The 16,328-nt window shown below is 30.7% G+C and overlaps 1 protein-coding gene across 1 annotated transcript in view; it reads right to left on the minus strand.

Annotated features, from left to right (window-relative positions):
- Positions 1 to 10,540: 10,540 nt before the first annotated feature.
- Positions 10,541 to 16,328, minus strand: part of LOC111693166 — a 139,470-nt gene continuing 133,682 nt past the window's right edge. The window contains exon 4 of the mRNA XM_023457359.1: positions 10,541 to 10,728. Coding sequence (XP_023313127.1) covers positions 10,541 to 10,728 — 188 coding nt within the window. The remainder of the gene's footprint in view (positions 10,729 to 16,328) is intronic.

Raw genomic sequence — 16,328 nt, forward strand, 5'->3', positions numbered from 1 at the left:
AGTTTGCTCTATAAACTTTTTTTCTGGGGGACGTGGTAAGTAAGATACAGGGTGCTCAAGTTTCCAAAAAAATATATATAACGTATTCAATTAATTGAACATTTTATTGAATATAATATTAACCTCGCGGTATTAACCAATAGCGTGCTACTGAAAGTGCCGCTCCATTTTCCTAGGAAAAAAATACGGCAGTGGCGGTTTTTTGTAAGAATAATGTTAAGTTCAGGTACTCTTACTTTGAATGAATGAAAAGCGTTTCTTGGTATTTTTTAATAGTAGCAGTATTTTAGGAGCTAATTTACTTATTTGCCGACCACAATGTTCAAATTTAATCCACATACCTATATTTGTTTAAAATCCATCTGCATCCATTTGTTTAAAATCCAACTGAAGAAAGGAATTATTTTGTCTGCATTATCAGTTAGTAAGCATTACGATGATCTCGTTTTAGTATCATAACTAGCTGTTTATTTCTGAACATGCAGTCCTTGGTCTTATGAACACGAGACCAATTGTGGCAAAGAATAGAAGAAAATTGTAATCTCCTCAGGGAAAATCATGTCATGATAAATTCTTCTATAAATAGCCTGATTAGAAGATGTCAAAAGTACATCGATGCGAAAGCACTTCCTTTTGAACAATTGTTATTTGCCAATGTTATTTTTTTATTTAGTTTGATATTTTTCCAGAAATAAAATTATTTTTACAAAAAGCCGCCAGTGGCGTAACCTTTTCTTGAGAAAAGTTGGCGACGCTTTAGTCAGTGGTTAAAACCAGGAGGTTTTCATCAAATAAACACTAAAACAAATTAATTTATTACGAAAATTCAATAAAACGTCCCAAATTTCTCCTTTTAGTACGTGAATGTAACATTATTTCTACAAAAAACCGCCAGTGGCGTATTTTTTTCTTGCACACCACTGGTTAAAGCCACAAGCCATATCATAAAGTTCTATAAAAGAATGTTCGAAAATGCTTAGTTTTCAAGATATAGAATGTTGAAATTTGAAAAATATTCTGAAGTATTTTTGAAGAAAGAAGGAGTAAAGTAAAATTTCGCTGAATAAAGCAGTGGCGGGAATACGGGAGATTCGCTACCACAAAAACTCAAAAAGTTCAACGACATTAGACATTTGTGATGGGTGTTACAATAACAATGTTCGTTTTCAATTAATTCGAACATCATTATCAATCGCTTCAATGAATTTAAAATAATTCTAGAACTACTAGTTTCACAAAGAGAAAATTAAACCTCTTCTTCCACGAGCGATAGTTTTCCGTTTATTTGTAATGAGAATTTGTACAAGAACGACTTTATTTATGTATATTAATGTTGTAAACGACTACACAGTGAAAAAATAGCTTAGTGTAAATTCAAGGTTATATAATATGTTCGAAATTATTTTGGTGTTGCATTTTTAATTAGAAGAACTAAAATGTGAGAATATGATCATACTGTGTAAAAATCAGGACAAACAAAGACCGACGCACAGTTGGACTCTGTTGTTAGACAATACACATGTTTACTTATTTGTAATTAAGAACTGATTTTAGTTGGTTTACCAAGCTAATTCAATGGTTATTCAAGCAATATTTACTCAATGAATACTGTTATTACCTTAACCTAAGTAAGTGTAGACTCGAACGCAAAATTGTGTTGATTTTAAAATACGATACAACTTTTTACTATTAAAATATTAAGTTTGCATTCGTACCAGTTGTTTAACTGGATTCTTTTTTTTTATTCTTCTACGACACTAATAAATAAACAAACAAATCATTTATAGTCCAAAATTTTATACTAAATACGTTTTTTGCATAAAAAAATCTAATATTAATGGACCAATATTGCTGTAGGTCGCGTCATCTAGCGGCAATGATGAAATTGATACCATTTTCGTATTACGCATGCTGATGAATACGATACCAGATTTCATCGAAATCCGTTGAACAACTTTAAAGATATTTCAAAAAATAATTGGAAAGAAAATTAATAGAACACCCTGTAGAGCGAAAACGAGTAACATTTTGCTAAGGCATGTTGGGCCTAAATGCTTTATTTTGATACCAGCTATCACTTCCAGTTAATGTTTAATTAATTAATTGTACAGAAAATCGAATTAAACATACATTTCTAAATATTTATTTACCTCCTATCCTACTGCATCCGTTGCAGGAATAAACATATGCCCTAAGCTTTTTCAAAAGTTCACATTTGTACAAAATATTTGTTAACTTCATGAAATAGTGTCGTTTTCTTTGAATATTCAATCTGGAAAATTTTCAGTTCGTACTACTGACTAGAAAATCGAGGGGAGTCCAGGTCCTTTTTGCTTAATAAATAGCGTATACTAGTAGAAATAAATAAAAGGTCTTCCATTAAGGGGTTTCGCTTTGAATTGAGCATCATTTTTTACTTGTGACAGACGGAGTTTAGTTATATACAACGAGATTAATAAAAACGGATCTACATTCCTTTGAGCAACGTTCAGAAGTGTCGTGAAAATTTCGTATGAGACAGTTCGAAACATCCGTACCAGGTTTGGTCGCAAAAATACGACCAATCTGATTAAACGAAAACATTGCTGTTGTATCTGCTTGTGTCACATAAATTCATGGTCTGTTGCAAGACGTTTGCAGCATTTCACAAACCAGGATACATCGCATTTTGCACAAAGATTTAGACCTGCATTCTTATAAGAGTCAACTGATGGCAATAAGCGAAATTGTCGCATCTGGAGCTCCGAAAACCCAAGAGTAAATATTAGTGTCAGATAATCTCTCCGGTGATACCGCTACAGTAAATGGCTGCGGGACGGAAATATGCCGACTAATTTTTTGGACCTACGATTGAAGAACTGAATCTGGAAGACGTTTATTTACAACAGCGTCGCGGAGACTTCAATCGGCCGTCTAGATCATATGATTTGGCCCCGCTGGATTTCTTTTTGTGGGGTTATGTGAAAGGTAAGGTGTACGCTAATGCTTCAAAAGTGATTGGAGCGCGCGAACACAATATCCGAATTTTTTTTCTACAGAGTTGCCTACTTTTCCGAGCTGCACAAAATGAAAATATATTTGCATATACAGGGTGTTTTTAATTTTTTTAAATGGAAACCTATATTTTTTATGGCATTATCGAATTCTACGTGAAAAATTAACGGGACTTTGTGTTATGATCCCTATTAAAATATTGATAGTTTTCGAGATAATCGACTTTTCATTTTTTTTCTTGTTTCGTCACTTCTAGTAGTTGACATAATTTTGATTGTATGACAGCTAGAAAATATTTTTTTTCGGGAACTGTAGAGTGAAGATGGCTCTTTCAAAAAACGTATCAAAAGTTGACCTGCGATATACAGGGGGCAAAAAAAATCATACCAAACCTGATAATTTAAAATTTGAAAAATCTCGACTTTTTCAAATAGAACATCCTGTGTTTTATGATTTCATTAGATGACTTTCTGTAGACCCTACAATTGTAATGTGATTATTTTATTGTTATTATGCTTTTCTTATTACCTATTTATTTTTCAGGTTAGAGAACACCTAAATCACGTATATTCAAACCAGTGGTTAGGTCGTGGTAGTCTAGTTCCTTGGCCCGCACGTTCGCCTGACTTAAATAGTCTCGACTTTTTCTTGTGGGGTTATATGAAGGAGCGAGTATACGAAGTACCACCAACGGATATTCAAGACTTAAAAGAAAAGATTCCAAACGAGTTTCTAACGATAACGCCTCAAATGATAAGAAATGTCCAGATTCATTTTCATCGTAGATTAATGCTTTGTGTAGAAAACAACGGCGGACAGTTTGAACATTTATTTTAAGTTAGCTTGCGACTATGAGTATTCTTTTTTCAAAATTCTATTCATCCAAATTTTTTAATCTCCAATTTCACTAATAACTTTCCTAACTACGGTAACAGTGCTTGATTTTCGATATGATACGGATGAAACTTCTTCTTCAATATTTTATTTGTCAAGCTTTTGAAAACTCTAAGGTTAATACTAATTTACTGGCACTAATATTTGGATTTTCAATAGCAGACGACACAACTTTAAACTAAATATTATCGTTATTACTTTTATGTCTCCTGGTAGTTTTCTTATAATTCGCATTTGCTGTTCATTCAAACCCTTCCTTCATATTTTCAAAACAGTGTGAATCTCTGTAAATTTGGATTATTTGCTTTGTAAATACGTGCTGCTAGCAAATATTTCCCATATTTTGCTAATTCTTAATCACTTGTAGCGATTTTATAGTTTTTTGATTTTATTCACAAATAAATGGTAACTTTCCACAAAGACTTATTTATTAAACTCAAATATCTAACTCTTTCAGTTATTAATTTTTATTTTAAATAGTGTAGTTAGACAACTAATAAATTTAATAAAACAAATACCCTTACAACATTTTTCCCGACAAAGGAACGGGCGCAAATCCGGTATTTTACATAAAAATGTTTTTTTTTGCAAAAACTACGCAACTTAGGTATAGGGAATGCTATTAAAAAATTGTAGGGTCTACAGAAAGGCATCTAATGAAATCATAAAACACAGTGTGTTCTATTTGAAAAAGTCGAACTGTTTCAAATTTTAAATTATCAGGTTGGCACGATTTTTTTTGCCCCCTGTATGTCGCAGGTCAACTTTTGATACGTTTTTTTAAAGAGCCATCTTCACTGTACAGTTCCCGAAAAAAAATAATTTCTTGCTGTCACACAATCATAATTATGTCAACTGATAGAAGTGACGAAACATAAGAAAAAAAATGACAAAGTAGTTTTGACCAAAAATCATAAATCACCCTGTATCTCAATAAAGAATGGCCAACTAGTCTATAGGCGATCCTAGTTACCCTAGATGTCCTCTATCTTCCATTAAGCTATGTCCCTCTCGTGATGCAACACCCTGTATAATTATATAAATTAATGTTTAAACGTGTTGTACATGAACTGAATTTTTTCGAAAACGGCTGATTTTTTGGAAACAAATGTAGAGAACCTTTTTTAAAGAGTTATGACCAAAGTATTTAAAAATTCAGTTTTCAGCTCTATAAAATGACACCTGTCAAAATTTTGGCCCAACGAGTGTAGTGGCAAATCCGTTCCTGACTTCCCTGACAATGTAAAACTTCTACTGTGGTTAGGGTTTCTAGTCGAGACTTCTCGAAGCGAGAATTCCCGGGAAATCTGGCCTTACTCGAGACGAGAAAAAAGTGTCGAGAAATCGAGAAATTTAAAAATCACGCGCGTCTTAAGTTCTTGATTGGAGTTCGTTTCGTGCATGCGTTCAATTCGTTTCTCGACAAATAACTGAGCGGTTACAGTGGTTTCTCGACTAGCTCATGATTTATTTATTTTAAGTTTCTAAGGCGTTTTACTTTGACGATTCTTATTTTTTTAATGTACTTTGTTATAAGTCTGTGTAGAAATTTCTGTTCCTTTAGTTGATTGTTTTATTTTTGTTTTGTTAATTAAAAGATTGTGATTATAAGTGATAAATTAATAGGAAGAACGCTTCTGTATCTTTAAATTAAATCTTGTTCTTTTTAAGTTTTCTTGGGTTAAATTCCTTATTTAAGTACTATTTGTTTAATGAATAGACTGCATGATTAATGATTATTGGAAGAAAGCTACGATTCAAAGACATTGAAATAAACATAAGTATAATGAGTGTTTAATAAAAAAAAAACAAGTTAAAGGTTTTTAAGAAGAAGATACTCGACGTTTAATTTAGTTTTGTTAGTAGAAATAGAAACATATATGTAATTAATAAAACTACTGAATAAATAATAAATGTTAATCATGATTGCTAAGTATAATAGCATGTTTATTGTTTATATTTCGCATTGCAATACCAAAATTATGCCTTTTTTAAGTTTTAGAAATTTCTCGAGAATTCGAGAATTCCCGGAAATTCCTAGTCGAGAATTCTCGACTCCCGAGAAAAAAAAATAGGCCGAGAAATCAGAAACCCTAACTGTGGTATGCTTTTATGGCCTACATAAAATATTAAAATTCCATTAAATTATACAAGTCGGTTCAAATGTTAGAACCGAAAAGTTAATCGCTGGGTACCCCTTTGGGGCTCTATATCCCCGTTAAGGGGCACTTTAGGATTTTTTTTTATGACAAACTAAGGTTATTTTGACCTCCCCTATACACTCCCGAGAGTCTGCCGTATACTTACTAGACACGCAGTATATATAAAATAAAAAATATGCTTATACATTTTAAATGAAACGTCTTGAGGGAAGACCCGTTATAATAAAACGTCAACCAAATTGGCACGTAGATAGGTCTTTAGCGAAGACACAAATTTGACTAGAGTGTATCAAACGAGTCGATATCAGTCTTGAATGACTTCCAAAATATCCTGTAAGATATTTAGAGTGGCATATATGCGGGACCATAAATACTTAACCGATTTAGCAGCACGAGAAACTATTTACGAAGACATGTAACTCCTTCCTGTACGTACAAACAAACGTGATATCTCATTTTCGAACAATAGTCAATAAAATATCCGCTATGCGCTGCTTAATACATATTCATTCAAGACTAATCTCTGGCTGACTGATGTGGAATTTACGAGTGAAATTATCTACAGCTAGCGCAGCAGGTTCGAGATGGAGATTGTGGATTTATCAGTTGGTAATAATTGTTATTTTATGATGTGAAACATGGATGGAAACAGAAACGTCGGGATTTATGGACTATGTACGTGGCTGAAATCCCTTAATGGGATTTTTTCCTTTTCAAGCAAACTGGACATGTGCGCTGCTACAGTGTGGAACAATTCGCGGGATATAAAACTGTTTTAAATTCTACCAACAAGAATTTAAAATGTCACTGATATTGCTTATGCATTAACGTTTCTAGCAACCGGCTATTTTTTCAGTCTTAGATTTTTTAAAATTTGACGGTCATACGATTTTCTGTATGCCCATTTAATTTGACATTTAAAAAGTACTGATAATGCACTGTGAAAATAATTTCACTCAATTTTACGCAATTTCATTCAATTTCACTCAATAATGTGTCGATTTCTGTCAACACCCGCTTAAGTGAAATATTCACTGTATTAGTATGAATACAATTAAAATTTTGTTAGTGAATTTAGTACAACAGAAGTGAGTGAATTTTACTCAAGTGAGTTATTTTTTACTCTATTCTGAGTATATAGAACCAATTAAAAGTTGACTTTCTCTAAATTTAACTATTATTGAGTAATTTTTTACATAGACTCGGTTTATATTCTTTTTAAATTTTAATTTAAATATCACTGTATTAAAGTCATAAACTACTAAGCTGCCACAGTAGTTTCTACACGGATCTGTTTTAGAGACTCAATTATGTTTTTAGTTATTGTAATCAAACCACTGTATTTAAACATGTCAGTCACCAAAATAGCCGAATAAATAGATACTACAGGCCACACACTACGTCATGAGATGACCTAGTGGGGACGGTGGGAATAGACAAAGACAACGCACGACAACCATATAATGGGATGGCGGAGAAACTGGGAAACACCGTAATCAAAACGTCAAAACTTTGACACCACTGAATATTCTGAAAATTGGATAAGTTCATCTGATTTCCAATTGTATTTCAAGGAAAATATCTACTTCAGTTTATCCTAAAAGCAAACCATTTTCGATTTAATTTTTAATTTTAAAATAAACTTAAAATAAAGGAAAGGTTTTAGATTCACTTTAGATTTGTTCAACTGTGTGATAAATTTATTTTAGTCTAAAAAAATATATTAAACTCGAAAATTATTTGTTTTTCGAATTGAAGGTAATATTTTTTCTTTGAACTGCCATAACTTATCGAATACTTAAAAAATACTCACTAACGTTATCCTATTGTCATATTTTCTCCACCACTGCAAGAATCTTGGTATTAGAGTATTGTATGAAGACATGATTTAATATAACGTACACCAAATTTGGATCAAATACTTCTATTACTTCAGAAAATATATACAGGGTGGGCCACCAGTAACGCCTCGGTCGCTAGGGATCACACAGCAAATGTTATAGAAACCTGTTTAGGTGAGTATGTTTAGGTTGGTTACGGTTATATTTTAAAAATATTTTGAAATATACAGGCTGTCCAGGAAAAGCGTACCTCTAAAAATTATGTATTTTTAAATGGAACACCCTGTATTTTATTAAATTTTTGAAAGCACCCTAAAAAAATAGGTGAACTTTATTAAAGATTCTGCATATCTTGTTCATAAGATATTTCAATTTTAGTGAAAATGCAAGCTTAGAAATTTAATATTTGCAATAAAAAATAATTTTAAGGAAACAGCTTTGGAGTATTTTAGATCCTTGAAGTTATAAATTATATATTTGTTGTCAATTAATATTGTACAGGGTGATCAAAAAACTACTGGACACTTTAAACAGCAATAACTTGGTTGTTTTAAATGGGACACCCAGTATATTGTTACTTTGGGAGTTAGGAAATTTAAAGCTACGTATACACATCTATACAGGGTGTTTATTGAGACTTTTCTGCTTATTTTGGTTCATACTATTACCTCCTTAAATATTTTACACTCTTTTTTAACACCCTGTATAGGTTTCTATAACATTTGCTGTTTGGTCTCTAGCGACCGAGGCCTTACTGGTGGTCCACCCTACCGTATGATAGATGAAAACTTGGACAACCTATATAATTATTTAGTTTAACTATTGACAAGCTCTAAATTAAATTAAAACAGTTAGTTGACAGCTTGTTGACAGCTGTAAGCTGATGACTACATAATTTTATATCATATTTATATTCACTTCTCTAAAAAACTTGAAGTTATAAACAAAAAATTATTTTTTGACTTTATTACCGGACTTTGAAGAATTGTTGACAGCTAAATGACAGCTGCCGATAGTCATTGTTATTGATTTGATATCGTCTTTGAACTTATCGAACTAAAAAAAAAGAAAGATAAAACATAAAAAAACAAGTTTTTGGCTTTATTATAGCACATTGACAGCTATTTGACAGCTGCCAACTGTCAATTTTGAAAATCTAACAACAGATCTGAATTCAGCAACCTCAAAAATATAAACCTAGATAATAAAAAAAATGAAATAGGCTATTTCAAAAGTCTATACACACTGCGCATATACATAAATCCGTGGAGGATATTCGGAGCTTTAAAGCTCTGTACCGGCCAAACTATCCATTTTTGAGCTTTGTGGCCATTGAGACAATTGACCAGTATGATGAACTCTATCACATATCAAAAATTCAGCGAATTTGACCGGGACCCAATTTCCATAAGATTTGTGCAGGGTCCATTAAAATCCGAAATATTAACCGTTTTCAAAACCTTCCAAATTATCGACATACAAATTAGGAAATTAATAATTACTAAATTACTCGGTTTCCGACGACTTAATTACATCCAACTAGAAACGCCTTGTCAAACTTAGTCTTATTTACCAAAGCACAACTTGGTCAATATTTTTACCCACTGATATTAAGAAATAAATATTAAATTTAAAAAATAAAATTTAACAATACCCCATATATGATCAAAATATTTACATTAACAAATATCAGGTACGTTACAAAGCTACGAGGCAATCTCATTAAACAATAGAAATTATTTATAATGCTTTTATAATAAGGCTTATAGAATTTTTTTGTCATATCTATCGACATTGACCACCTGTCTGGGGAGTTGGTATATCCATCGTACTGTCCAAATTCGGACTTTTCAAAATTGGTTAAAAAGTGCATCAAGAACCATTTATAAGCTTCTGTATCGATAGACCAAGAGATGTTGTAAGGATTGTTTAAAAAATAAATAAATTTTTATAAACCTTCTTGTAATAATGTTATTAAACATTTCTTGTTTTTTATGACTTTTCCTCGTTTATATCTACCTAGACATATACTCAATATTTTCAAATAACAAATATGCATTGACTTCTGGAATTATATTGGGTTATCAGACATTAAACAGGATGATTTAGAAAAGTTTATAATGTCGACATATTGCGTCGGAGAAGATCACTATTAATCATCATCTCTTCATTTGTAACCTTAGGCGAAGATATTATATGAACATCTGAGCAATAATTATTACGTTGTTCAAGCTACGTCTACTGCAAACAAACGTAGAACAAACTTTACTCTTACTTTTTACGGTCATAACTAATGTCACTTTGAAGTAGTGATTCAAATTCCATTAACTTAACACAAACATTTTTTTTTAATTTTAATGTATTTAAACTTTTTAGAAGCATAAATATGAGCAAATAAATATATGCAAGTCAACATAGGTATACGTTCATAGATAAGTCAATATTTTCTTTGCAAGGTTTATGAAATTAATAAAAATAGGTACATTTTAGTTTTTTATTTATTGCTGTACAAAAATTATAGTAAATTAATACAATTTTCATAATTTTTAAATCTGTCAGGCCTTATTTAACTTCCTTAGCCTTAGCTGTGACCTACACTTGTTGTTCTTAGGCTTAGGCTCTATGGGGTCGTATCCGCTATTAGAAGCCTTAAGTTCTTGTTGGTTCTACATCTGCTACGGCATTTGCAGAGTCACCACTGAAGATGTCGGTAGTGAAGTACGACGAAACGTTTGGAATCATTAGAACAGTTACAGAGGCCACTGCGGAATGTCTCAGAGTATCGCCATTGACAAAGGTGCAAAGCCATAAAAGCTTTAAAACCACTGTTATCTTTTCTGTAAGGGAAATTCTATTTTTCGAAAATTGCCGAATATAGACCCCTCGAACGGAACGGCCTGTCAGGACGATCAAAAAATTGACCGTTATTTATGAAGTGGCATAATATTTTGTTTAGAATTATTTATAGTCACCTGGCATAACGCAAAATGCTTATAAATTTTCTTTAACACCTCTCAGTCCTTAGTTTAAAAAAACTTACGGCTAGATTTTTGTTATCCAAAATTAAATCAAAAAGACCATCTTTATATAGGTTCTGAGATATAGGATGTCAAAGTTCTTTTAAACTTTAGTAATCTGATTGAAATTTAGCTGATGTTAACTATTTTTTGATCCATGTTGATAAAAATTTAAGACAGTGGTATGTTTTAAACACCCTGTATAAACAGTGACGTATTTCACACCATTGGACATATTGTCCATGCCATTTTAAGAAAATTTCTATTTTTTCATTTTTGCTGTTTCTAGCGACGTAGTTCACTGGCTACCCATTTTATGCACAATATAAATTGCCCTACACTGAAAAAAAGTATTTGGATCAAATGAGCATATATTTTAATTGGAATTATTTGCCGTATATGTTTTTTATTCTATTCAAATGTATATACTTTCGTCAAACTATGTGAAATATTTGCTGTAATCTATAATTTTCCTTAGAATTTATATTATTTGTAAATATATATAATTTAATTCAAATCTTTTATAGTTTTGAAATTTATTATCTCGGACTTTAGCTGCAATATCTTTTAAAGTTCATCATAAGCTGCAAACATATTTGTTTCAAAACTACCATTTCCTTAAAATATATATGTATATTTAAAATTTAGTAGTAATGTAGGAATTATTCAAGACAAATGTAGTATATTATAATCAAACTTATGTTTTCTTGTGACTAACGAAAATAAAGTAGCTGGATCGGTTAACGACATATTGATGAGGACCATCAATAAGTCCCAAACCGATCTATGTCTGGTTAGTTAAAATTACAAACGATCCTAGCTGTTGACTAGGTGTTTTGTGAGTTTGAAACAAAATATTGTTTATTACTAAGACATATTTATATCCAAATATATTCTTAAAATAAGTTATATAGAATCATTTGATCAAAACTATTCAATTTTGTATTAAACAAACGATACATTAATATACAATACAAAACATGTTTCTATAAAATCTACGTAGATCATAAAATTACGAATAGAATTTTACTTACTAGTTTTTAAATTGTTTAAAAAAATCAAAAATATATTTTTTAAGTTTAACACCCTGTGTCTTTTTAACGATGATAAAAACTCTTCATCAGCATCAGTTGAAATTTATAAAAGTACATTTATTTTTCTTTTCAGCTTTCCGAAATGTACGAATCATTCTTAGTGTTTTTTGATTTTATTTTGTATAAAGTGCAATATTTTTTCACAAACCTACTTAATTTTCAGTTTGAGTAGCTGCTAATAGGAACAATCATCGAACACATCACATTTATTTAATGGCTTATACTTTCATCTCACAGCATCCCGTTTTAGTAATGTATTCCATATTATTGATGATATAATAGGATCCGCATAATAATCTAAAAATAAAATTTTGTCTTAGCACGAACAAATTCCCTGGTTATTGCAGGTACATTTGATTGTTTTTTATTAGATATATTTATAAATATATCTAATGTGTCCACGGTGCACAGTTTATTTATAATTTGCAATTTTATTAGTATTTAAGAAATTGATCGAATGAATTATTCAACAGTAATCTTCCTAATTTTATGTAACGAAAATGCAAAACGTAATGTAAGAAAATGATAAAATTCTCTTGCAAATTTTAGAATAACTTCTTCTATGAACATTTGCTCCTGGACCACCCACTTTTGAAACAAAGAGTGCTACATTGCTCAAAAAATATTTTGTCCAAAAAGTTTACGAACAGAAAAGATGTAAGTAAGTAAATAAATAAACCCCAACTCTAATACAGTGTCAAATATAAATAGTATTTGTTAAAAACTATTTCATTAACACACAAGAACTTTTATCTGCTATATTTATGTTAAGGAAAATATACCCTTTTCAAGGGGACGGTAGATTTCATGGTTTCTGATATCTTAATAGTCTTTTGAGGTATACAGGGTTATTCGCAAAAATTGTGGTCAAAAATGAAACCTCGCATTCTTTGGTACATTTTAAGAAGAGCCTTTCCTATAAAGTTTTTATCTAGCACATTTCGTTAAAAAGATACAGGGTGTTGAATTTCAAAAAATATTTTAAATTTTTTTAAATAATTTAAAAAATAATTTGAAATTGGGCACATGTATTTATGTAAACATTGTCCAAAATCTGAGGAGTTTTTCTAAAATTTAGATGCTCCAGTGGCGGAGATACAGGTTTCGTAGGCATATATTTCTAAATAAAATAATACGCCACTGGTTTACGGTAACAATAATGATATTTTCAGATACATCTTTCAATTTTTTACAAATTACTACCCACTTATGTTTTTCGAAAAAAGTCTCATTTTCGAGTGTGAGTATATTTTCCTAACTACAATTCTATAAACATTTCCTATATTAAAATGAGGAAAAATGTGGTCGACAAGAAATTAGTACATAAAATACAACAATAAATTAATGAATGAATAAACACCACAAAATAATATGTATTACATATTAAAAAATATGCTAGATTGGTGTTTGATTTCCAACTAGGTTTATTTTATACCTTAAACTTCTTTCACTGATGATTATAATTAAATTAATAAATTCAGAAAATAAATTTTTCTGTCCCGTCTAATACAGGCATCTTGCATTTACAGCAAAAGAAGCAAACGTGGTGTAGAAACTAGGAAAAGTGACTACATATGCCTCAACTTACAATTAAATTTATTTTTATGAATATTAATCGACAATGAATAATACGAAAACTGGTATATCTATATTAGTAGAGTATTGACCTTCGAACATACACTCACACACGGACCGGAATTAATTATTTAGTATTAATCTAGATAGTGTAAGGACAGAAATCGGAATATTAACCTGTTACATATTCTTGATTTAAAGAGAGTTTAAATATTAATTACAATTTCGTTTAAAATCTCCCAAATTTAAAATTGTGATACCAGAGTACAACACATTTTTGATAGTTTCGTTTGTAAGGAGGAATATACCTGTAACGTGCTTAAATTATGAAATTGACTTGATTTCAAGGTCAAGCGCTGTAAATTTACTATGTTGTCTTCAATTTTAGATTTTGAAGGTACCTGATGAAAGTATAAGTACATTTTCGTTGGTTTAAGACTGTTATAAATTTCTTCACAAGGAAATTCATTTAATATCCGTTTGGGATTACCACAGTGGTTTGATATAAAGGTTATAATTAATAAACTGAGATTTAATAAAACACAGTTTATATATAGGGTGTTTCAAATTAGAGCTATAAAATTATCTAACACCGTTAAGGATCGAGTTATTACGGAAAAGGTTGTGCAATGAATAATAATATCTCGAAGACATTGAAAATATCTTCACTACACACACAAAAAAATATTTATTCAAATGTACAACATTTGATTTTAAGGTACCGTACGTTTATACAGGGTCGGAAAGTCCCCATGGTTCATCGGCCGTTACGTGAGAGCGATAAGGTAAGTCATAAAAATCCGTGCGATAGAGAAAGATGGCTATAATGAAGGCGTCTAATAGTCACCGCCCATTTCGCCCTTCCACAAATAAGAAGTGGATCTTTTGATCCAAATACTTTTTTTCAGTGTAGCTTGGGAATAATGCAAAATATTTCATTTTCGCTCCTCCATTTGTATTTTTGGTAAAATCTTTCATGTAATGTTTCGTCTTCTAACCATTATCATCAAACTCATCTTCTTAGATCCAATTATAAATATTTCTATGCATAATTTTTTTCAAAACTGATGTAATGCCATTTGTTACTAAATATTTATTGACGTTTAGGACCGAAAATCTCTGTTTTGACGATATTTCAACTACTGTATCCTAAATTTTTTGCACACAGGGGATACAGAATACAAAAAAAATGTATTATAAAAATGTATGATAAGTTCGATATTTTATTATGAATAATTTCATCACAATTTCGTTGGTAATTTGTAATAACCGCTAATAACGTTTTCAACGCAAATCTACGTATTTAATTATAACATTTACGTACGTATACATATAATATACATCCGATAAGGCATTATGACAAGATGTGGTTATAGACAAGGTCAATCGATTTGGTAAACGTGCATTCAATCAGAGAACTATCAACTGCATTGCTCTTGGATTTTCCTAAATAACGCCAAGGATAATTCTTTAGTTCAAGGTCACTGACTCGACTAAGTTTCAAAGACCTTATCATCAATTCTTCATGCCTCAATGTAAAAGTCAGTCAATGTTTGCCGCAATAGTATCATTAAAATAGAAAAATTTTACGTGTCTAAGGTTTGTTTGTTGGGTGCTCCATTATTTCAGCCTTACACAGAGAAAAATTTGTTCAATATTTTATTGAATCTTTCGCAATGATACTCAAAATTTATCCTAAAATGATATTAGGAACAGTAAGTGCAAATCAATAACATAATATCTGAAACGAAAACATTTAGTCAATTTTTTCACAAACTTGAAAACTACCTAATTAAATTCTGTATATAATATTTCACAAAATATTATTTTTCATAAAAATTCTTTTCCAGTATTTAAAATGAATTAATTATTGCAATTTTAACAATTTATGCGAAAAAGATTTTCAAAATAGCTACATATTTTAGTCAATAACTTTCATTCAACAGAACGAAAGTTAAATGATATAAGCAATTTATTAACAAGTTTACTTTTTATTCAATTTCAGTAATGTTTTCATCAGTTTCTCTTCTATAAGCAACACAGGTAAGTGTAACTAACAACCTAAAAGAAATAAAACAGTTAAGGATAGACTATAGATAGAGTAAACGTATATTAAAAGTAAGCAAGAATATAAGACATTTTTTTCTTGGGACATAGGGCTATCGTCTTCTATTTTTGAGATACAGGAAGAGAAAAGTGGATTTTTAAAATATAATTGTATCCATATCTTTCAAAAGGAAAATAATTTAGTATATTGAAATTTGTTACATATAAGTCTTTGAGGATGGTAAATAAGTCAGTATTATTAGTTTCTATCTATCTGCTAGATGCCGTCAGCTAAGACCTTATTAAGCTTGTTTTTACAAAAAAATGTGCGTTTGTTGAAATCGGTCAAATCACACTATTAAAAAAATGGTATTTTAGCTGTTTCAAAGTTAACTGGCATCTACTCCGTAATATACAGGGTGTTTAGAAATTAATCATCCATACTTGAAGGGTAGCCTTCTTCAAAGAAAACAAATCGATTTACATCAAGTCAGTTTTGTACAATTTTGCTTTCCTAAGAAGTCATGTTAGTTGTTACAACTAACTAGTTAGTTGGTACAAATGAAATGAAGAAATTTTGGTAGATCGAACTTTTTAAGGAAGCAAAAGAACTAAGGAAAGGAGCTAAGGAACTGGTTTATTTTCATCTAAAGAAAATATAAGCCAATCGTTTTCGGATACTCCAAATAAAGGGACAGAAGCGGG

The sequence above is a fragment of the Anoplophora glabripennis genome, unplaced genomic scaffold (genome assembly GCF_000390285.2).
Source record: "Anoplophora glabripennis isolate ALB-LARVAE unplaced genomic scaffold, Agla_2.0 scaffold64, whole genome shotgun sequence".
NCBI classification, from domain to species: Eukaryota; Metazoa; Arthropoda; class Insecta; order Coleoptera; family Cerambycidae; genus Anoplophora; species Anoplophora glabripennis.